Source organism: Fundulus heteroclitus, chromosome 3 (assembly GCF_011125445.2).
Source record: "Fundulus heteroclitus isolate FHET01 chromosome 3, MU-UCD_Fhet_4.1, whole genome shotgun sequence".
In the NCBI taxonomy this organism is placed as follows: domain Eukaryota; kingdom Metazoa; phylum Chordata; class Actinopteri; order Cyprinodontiformes; family Fundulidae; genus Fundulus; species Fundulus heteroclitus.
In genome coordinates, this window is record NC_046363.1 from 10618486 (window position 1) to 10627348 (window position 8863).

Here is an 8863-nt window from a genome sequence, read left to right on the forward strand (position 1 = left end):
ATTACTTTTCTAAATGAACTTTTGGATTATTTTCCAATGTATCAAGGTTTAGGAACCCACATGGAAATATGTTTTATGGTGTACTAGTGTACTCATGGGAAAGAATTAAAAAAAAGAAATAAAATGTGAATTTAAAATTGGTTTTAAAACTTTCACAAAGAAAGTGGAGACAATGCGCATACAAGGCTGTGTTTTTACCTTGTGTTAGACTCTGCTGGTCAAAGGCAGGCTGAGGTAGCGCTGGCGTCTCAAACTGACTGATATTCTGAGGCAAAGCATGCTGCGTGGTCACGTACGAGTCTGTAAGAGCAAAGACGAGATGCAAAGCAACTGGTGAAAATATGCAGTGGGAGAATAATCTAAGAACACGTTCGCGGCTTAAAAGTTAGAGTATCAACATTTGCATGTGCTTTTGCTATCTAAAAGCCATGTTAAGTGAAACAAAAGACAGCCAACAACACATCTCTGCTGTTATAAATGAAAAAAATCTAATGCTGATTTGCCGTTTATTTAGCATTACAGTCCATTTTTAAATGTAGTTAAGTCAAAGTGTATCTATGCAGAAAGCAGCTATAAACCATTACAGCATGACAAGCAGGGAAGCGGTTGTCAAAAGTATAAAATATATGATGTCAAGGACTTGGACTTCTAAAATTACCGATGAAATTGAAAAATTTAAAAAATGTCAATGAACAGGTCAGGGCCAAACCACATCATTATGCATTTAGGAATCACATGGCCACATGGGCAATGCTTATAGGCAGTGTGCGATTTGCAAAAAAAACCAGAGGTGGGGATCATTTCCTCGATTAATCACATAATGTCGATAGGTAACTCGAGATTAATTGCAAATTAATTGCATGTTTTATCCTTTTATTTCTGAAAGTGTAATAGCCTGTTTGGGCATTTTAATATGCAATGTTGCAATAAATGACACTAATAAAAAACATGCTTGCACAAAAAATATTTTTATTTTGTTATTTTTCAAGCACTTTTGAGAATTGGAATGAAAACACCCTAGTGACAAATGTTAAACTCTGGACTATGATGGCTAAATGACTCATCATGAGGCTGATGTTTACACAATGTGTAAATAAATTTGTAAATAAATATCATGCCGATATATTTTTTTGCCTCTTAAACAAAGATAGACATGGTATTAGGCATTAATAAAAATGTTACATTTCAATAAAGTCATAAGTTTTATTGTTCGTTTTTTCACTCTCTCTCTCACACACATCTAATTCTGAGCTTTCACACCAACAATAACTTCTTTGAATAATTTTGCTTGCTGTTTATATCCATATTCATACAGTTTAAGCCTGGAAAAAGGTTTTAAATCTCCAGGTCATTCCAGTCCTACACTTTGCTTGCAGGAGCTTAGTACCCTGAATGAGACTGTTTAGGAACTGTTTAGTAACTCCAGGTCCTTCGTTTGGCAACGAAATTCAGCCTTAATTTGTCAAATACAGAGAAAACAAATTAATAAGCATTAAAGTACGGTTTAAGGGCTGGGTCTCTGCAATGTTCTCAGCATGTTAAAAACTCATCTTCAGAACCAATGTCTGCTCAAAATGGTGATCTGCACCAAGTAATCTACTTTCAGCAGTTATCACCGGTTATTGCACCGTAAACTGCAGAAAATACGTGCAGAGTTGTTCTGTCTGCCTTTACTACCGTCGGCTCCTGTGGCGGAGGGATAGTTCAGCTGGATACAAAGTTTCTAGTGCAGGCAGGTCTCTTAATAACCCCTATTTCGTCACTTATTTTAGAGCCCAAATAAGCGATTTCACTTTCAGAAACGTGCCCCAAAAAAAACCGCAACCCGTGACTTATAAAATTTACCAGCGCCTTTAGAATAAAAGAAGCCCAAAGTCGCATGAAATGAACAGCCTGTGCAACAGTCAGCGTGGGTCTGTTTTGCTGCAGTCTCTAGCTCTTTTGAAACTACGGAAAGCGCCGAGGGTAAAAGAAACACAGTGCGGAGAGCACGGCGGGGGAAAACATTAGGGAACGGTGTGTGTGCGACGACAAAAAAATGTCGGCGTTGAGGTCTTATGCGTTAAAACTGACAGCCCTAATTTTTATACATTTTTAAATTCAGACCAGAGGGGGGGGTAATCCCCCCCCCCCCCAGGCAAATCGCACCCAGTTTATAGGTTTATTGGATCTGAACTATCTTTGTAGTTCCTACCTGGCCTTTCCTGTGTCATGTTTGTAGCAGAAACAGTGTTCTCAAAACTTTAATCCATATGCTGAAAATAATGAATTTCACAGGAAATGAGAGTTCTGTAATTGCAACATCGACTCGACTATTAAAAGATTATTCTAAAGGACTACAGAGGATAAATTTATAAGATTACGTACCACTCTGTTGTATTATTGCATATTTGACTAGCATTTCCTTTACATATAAACATATGCGGATTTAGGCAGGATATGCTGTAACATGCATGAAGGGCTCTCCAGCTAAATCTTGTTGGCACAGTTTTTTTGGGACATGATGAGATATTAAGAGACACACAATATATTGCACATAGGCACCACTTGTAGAGCATTTACATAAGTGCCATGCAAATGTTGCAGCAATGATTTAACCACAAAACAGGAACATTTTTTAAACTCATGATACACTAAATGGTACACTAAATGAACTATTTCTGTTTAGATCAGCTAACAATCTTTTTACCACCTGGAAGCACCCATAGCCTACGTACAGAGTGCTGAGCTATAATATTTCAGCATACTGCCATTGCTTCCTCGTTTTGTCTTCATGCTGCCCACGACAGTTTTGGACGGGACTGAATTTCACATGTTTCACAGTTAAGGTTCACAGAAAGTGTTGGGGGAGGGGGGTGGGGATTCCTGGAATAGAAAATAATTATTTCATTTTTTTTCCCTTTGCCACAGTATAAACAAAGCCTAATTAAAGTTTTATGTGATATACCAACATAAAGTCTTGAATGTCTGGAAAGGGGAAGAAAAATTATACATGGTTTTCAAAATCTTTATAGAAGCAAATGTTTGAAAATTCTTGCGTGCATATACACATTCAGTGCATATTTATAATACACTCCCTTTGATCTGACACTCCTGCATAAAATCCACTGGCAAAGCTACATTAACAAAAAACTGCTTTAAGAAATTGCCTCTTTAAAGTATTGAATCAGGGGAGCTGAACACAAATGCAGCCCACATTTTCACCCGACTTTCTTCCCAAGCAGATATTCCTTTTCCCTTCAGTGTTATGAGCCACTTTGTCCCGGTCCATCACTTACATTCCCAATAAAGTAGAACAGGTTTAGGTTATGTTGTTCTTTATCTCTGCACATGCAAACAGAACAAAAGTAATGCTAATAACCAAAAGTTAAAGGAGTATTGATTTGACTGTAATCTACATCGATGCTGCAAGACCAAATCTTACATACTCCTCTTTGAGTTGAAGTCTCCTCCAAAAACTAAAAATCAGAAGGCATGTACTAACAGGCTTTGAGTTTTTAGAGCCCACTTGAGCTGATTCATTTGACTGAGGGGAACAGTACTGACCCTGCAAAGGATCAGTCCTTGCATTAAAGTGGATGACCTGTCATTCATCTTTAGCATTTCAAGTGCTAAAGACGTGTACTGAACAATATTTCTTTCTAAACTGGCTGTCAGCTGTATAGAAAGGTGTGGGAGGTAATATAAACACATTTTACTTTTGCCGTTACCTTCGCCTTGAACTAATGGCTGGTCAGTCAGGGGCGCCTCGAGTGTTACTTGCTGGCCTCCATTCACAACCTCTGACTGGCCCAGTCCCAGCATGCCTTGCTGCTCTGCTGTAGTCGTGGCAGCCTGCTGGAGAGACTCTGCCTCCATTTCCACTGGCATGTCATGGGTAACGGCGCCTGTACCCAGGGGATCCTCCCCTGACTGTGGTTGCAGCTGCTGGGCCAGTTCGTACCTGATTTCCCAGCACAATTAATTACAGTCAGGCCACAATGCTAGTCCCCTAAGGGTCACATCGCTAAATACAAACAAAGGCGGCGAGGATACACAAACCTGTGCGTCTTCATGTGCTTCCTACAGTTGGGTGATGACTTGAAGGTCTTCTGGCAGTAGGGGCACATGTACGGTCGAAGTTCGCTGTGAGTGGTCATGTGGCGCCGCAAGCTGCCGCTGGTGGTGAACGTCGTGTCGCACACCAGACACTTGTACGCCTTTAGGCCCGAATGGGTTCGCATATGGGCTTTAAGGACTCCAGAGGAGGCGAAACCACGACTGCACTGATTACACTTGTACGGCCGTTCTCCTGTATGAGATCTGGGACAAACCGAATAAAAGATTGGTTAAAAAACGCAACTCTGGCTACGGTGTTTAGAAATGCATCAATTGCACAGTGATGCAGCTGCTGTAGGAATTAAATAGATTTTTGGTTCTGACACCTGTAGCTGAAACCACTTATACGGTCCAGTTGATAGTGTTCGGTGATGCCTCCTGAGAACAACGCAGCACTAAACTCTGCTGGTTTTCCTATGAGATGTGACGGCGATGCATTGCTAGGCTGACTTTAATCAAACCACCTGTAATATTTAACAGGGTGGCATTTCCAGTTAATCGGTGATCCGAGAAACCTGTCCCTAGGTGTAGGAATCAATCTTCTGTTTGAGACACAAGCCATAAATCGGATCCCGACAAAAGAACATCAGTGTGCTGAGCAGCTAAGGACGCTGCAAGGACTACAGCAGCAGTTCACAGATGAGCCTCTAAATATAAAAGTAATGAAAGTATCTGGGAAGTCTCTCACAAAGAAAGACAAGAAGGTTCCACAAAGATGCACCGTCTGCATCCACATTTTACATCAGTCTAGCAGCAATCATTAGAAAAAATTCCGACAATCCCAGTATTTGGTTCTTTCAAAAGTAATATTCATATACTGATGTCTGATATACTGGCAATAAAAAAATTTTAAAATTATAGATTGAAACCGGAAATTATCTTTTTTAAGCCAAGTTATCAACATAAATATTGAGTTCAATCAGAGGAAAAATAAACTCACTATACTCCTAATAATAGTGTTTATGACACTCCGGGGCTTCTGTAGTATTTATTACGCATTTAACAGCGACGTCGTTTGTAAGTCATTTAGCGCACCATTAGATGGGTGCAAATCTTACATGCTGGGACACTAAAACTGTTACTATGTCCTGGCAGTAAAATATTAATTAAAATCAAGATCTTGAGGCTCTTCTAAGTGGTCCTACTGCCATCTGCAAAAGTACACAGCTCCTGGTCAGAAACAACCGATCAGAGTCAGGAGGAACGTCAACGCGGTGCGCTGTTCAAACCCCTCCCCCGCACAACGCGTACCCTGAATCAAGCTCAAGATTGCTGGTGTGCTGCAGCTGTGTGGAGAATTGGCGGGGGAAAAAATTAACATTACAGGGAAACTGCCAAATTCTCAAGTGGCATCTGCTCAGAACACAAAGACCGGTAAGACCGAAAAGAAATAAACTGATGATATGATGATACAAGACCTCTTTTAATCTTAAACATTTTAACTAGGAATAATTGTAAGGGTATCTTATCTAAATCCACAGCAGAAATTGCACTTTTAGAGCTTCCATTTTACTGGAAGAAAATTCCGTTTTTGTTGTTCATTTAGTTTACTCACCGTTAAAATTACATTATTAAAAAACACAATCTGTTGTAGGGTGTCATTGGTTTTCATGACTGGCCACTCAAATTTAAATTTTCTTCTCCTCTTCCTGCAGATTTTGTGTTGAGCTTTTTCCTGTTAAAACAATGTGCTTTTAAAGACTTTTAAAGATGCTAACACGGTGATGAATAACCATGGTAACAGGGGATTGTTTACCTACAGGTGTGGCTGAGTAATGCCGTGAGTAGGAACTCGAAATGAAAATGAAAACATCCTAGTTGTGTTGCAGAATGACTGAATAAAAAAAATATCTGATTAGTTTTTTAAATAGCTACACCAGAAATCTTTACACTCACCCACTCTGGGTTTGTTTTAAAGACACTTGCGAGCAATTTCAAATCAACTACCTTTAACAGCAAATTAAAAGGTGCTATAGGTAAGATATTTACTGTAAAATCCACTCAAATCATTCTCACTTGTCACCCAGGATGGAAGCAACAATCCCTATAAACAACAAGTTTTTTCTTCTTTCAAACCTCGAGGAACGGTCTGGAACTGCTTCGGTTCAGAGTGTAGCCCGTGTTTACTTCCTGGTTCCTGAGCCAATCATATGTGAGTTCCAAAGGTTCCCAAAACAGGCGACCAAATACCTATGGTAAATAGTGTATTTATACTTAATGTCTATAAGCTGTGAAGGCCATAACTGAAGTCAGATTCCTAGATTGTGCACACAGAAGGCACTGCATTGTTGCCTCTGACTGGAGTTAAACTAGATGGTATACACAAAAGAAAAACTGAGATTACCTTAGATGGAATCAGCAGTTCACTGCAAAGAATTTTGCTTCTCAGTAAAAGCAGAGGAAATACTTTCTTTCGGAAAGATTAAGTTTGTCCCATCTGCTTCTCTTCCATCAACCTGCAAACTATGCAGTTGTTCACCTTCCACATCAATTTATCCTCACTTCCCTCGGTACTTTCTTACAGTTCTACCCAAATTGCTCTTCTCTATCACCATGCCATTTCACTCTGCTCTGCCTCACTGGTTCCCATCTTTTTGTCTGAAAATTCAGAGAACTGAAAGAAAGCTCATTAAGCTTAGCTCTGTGTTTTTGGTTTTGTTCTGTTTTTTTTTTAAATGTCAAAACGATTACCTTTCAGTAGCTCACTCTGGTTGCAAACAAAGTTTTTATGAAAGATTATCACGTCCTGCTGGCGTATTAGTTCTTATTTTGGTGTTTTATGCTTTGTTTTTGCTCAATTTGTTAGTAGATAAAGCCTTTCGTGTTTGTTTATAATAACAGGGGGAAGTAGAACACTGCAGGGGTAAAAGCAAAGAAGCGGCTAACGGCTATTAGCATCTCCCAGGCAAACAATGACGAATGTTCCAAGATCCAGTGACGAAAATTATGCAAAAAATAATATATGATTACTGCGACGAATTGAAGAGGGTCAGGCTCGGTCCAGCATTATTTACAAGTGATTTATTATTTAAGCAAACCGGCATTATGATAGTTCTGCGATACTGTCGCTAGATGGCACCGCGTCGGTTTATATTTGTTAATCGCGCCAGAGAGCTAATTATTTTTCAGCTCAAAAAGGACCCACAAAACACTAGCAAGATGGAGGCCTGGTGTATATAACCTTATTTGATCATGATCAAATGGTTTTTGGTCTTTTTTTAATAACCATATTACGTGGCTATATACCTTTAAAATTAGAGGTGCCAGACCTCCCTATCATACAGATACTTTAATACATTTTCACAATGCCTTGCCAAACCTTTACTGTTTATCTAATAAGTAGCAGGATTGGTAAGACGTGACAAAATCTTGAATGAATGAAAATAAACGAACAGACGGACGGCTGGATGAATAAAAATAAAATAAAATAAAAATATTTTGCTAGACATTTTTTCCTTTTTACAAACATATTCAGACCTGCAAAATACTTAAGTCACATTCCAGGTTATTCCAGACTTCTCCAGTCTGAGTAGGAACCCTGTATGGATACTCTGCAGACTCAAGCCTGAGAAAACACAATAAAAGGGTGAACCATACCTGACGTGTTGTTTCAGATGGCTCGACTTCTTATAGGCCTTGTTGCAGTACTGGCACTTGTACGGCCTTTCGTTACCCACCACATCCAGGAACTGCTGAAAAGCAAGGCGGGGGTTCTGGGAAGGGACGAGGCCTTTTCAAACAGATGCACACGAGACTTTCAGTCTTCCATTTCTTTTGCCGCAATGGTGAAGATACACACATTGATGACCAGCAAGAATCACGAAGTGGTCGTACCATAATCTGTGATGAGGATGGGTTCCTGTAAGGGGATGTCTGGCAGAGGTAGGATGTTCTTGGAGGCTTTGGCTTTGTTGGTTTTCCGTTGAAATTTGTTCTTCTTCTGCTGCAAGCTTTTGAAGTGCGATGCAATGTGCGTTTTCCTGTGACCTGATGTGCGAAAGATCTTGTCACAGTGAGGGCACGGGAAAGGGCGTACACCTAGGGGCACAAGGAGGAGATGTGGCATTTGTTTTTTGTTTTTTTTATTGCATAGGCATCTTACCTTGTTTACAAACACCATACATTCAAAGTAGATTAAAAGGAAAAGACAAATTTCCGTTATTATCCTTAAATAATATTTTTCTCTACTGAGACAAATGCAAATATTTTAAAGCCCTGAAACAGCTTTATAAAGTACTGAACAAAATGGCGATATTGAAAGTCAGGCTCTAGCAACTTGGTTTGTTCGCTACAACATGGAGCTGAATTCTAAACACCAGAGGTTTCCACAGAGGCTTGAACAGATTATGATCTACAGATACACTTTAGAAGCAATTGACTCAAATAAAAGCTTAAGCCTTAGCTCTGGCTAGCTTTAAGTGCAAGCACTCCATGTGGCCGGCCGCCATTCTCACCTGTGTGCAGCCGCATGTGGACGTTCATACTGCCTGAAGTGGAGAAGCGTTTCAGACAGCACTGACACTCGAAGGCCTTGATGCCCGTGTGTGTCTTCATGTGCGCCGTGAGGGTACTCTTCACTGCGAAAGCTCGGAAACACTGCTTGCACTTGAAAGGTTTCTCGTGGGTGTGGATGCGAATGTGGCGGACGAGGTCGCTGGGCTTCTTGAACTCCTTGGAGCAGTAAGGGCAGCCATGCCAGCGAACACCGTCCTCTTCCCGGATCGAGCCTGTGCAGGGGGAAAATAACTGAGTCTGGTCTACAGGC

The 8863-nt window shown here is 40.2% G+C and overlaps 1 protein-coding gene across 3 annotated transcripts in view; it reads right to left on the reverse strand.

Moving 5' to 3' along the window:
* LOC105933417 (zinc finger protein 236) overlaps positions 1-8863 on the reverse strand; it is a 91794-nt gene that overhangs the window by 61406 nt on the left and 21525 nt on the right. For all 3 annotated transcript variants that reach the window (XM_036130001.1, XM_036130005.1, XM_012872942.3), the window contains exons 10-15: positions 8553-8825; positions 7933-8136; positions 7696-7828; positions 4042-4302; positions 3711-3943; positions 199-300 (exon numbers count right to left, since the gene is read on the reverse strand). In XM_036130001.1, coding sequence (XP_035985894.1) covers positions 199-300; positions 3711-3943; positions 4042-4302; positions 7696-7828; positions 7933-8136; positions 8553-8825 — 1206 coding nt within the window. The remainder of the gene's footprint in view (positions 1-198; positions 301-3710; positions 3944-4041; positions 4303-7695; positions 7829-7932; positions 8137-8552; positions 8826-8863) is intronic.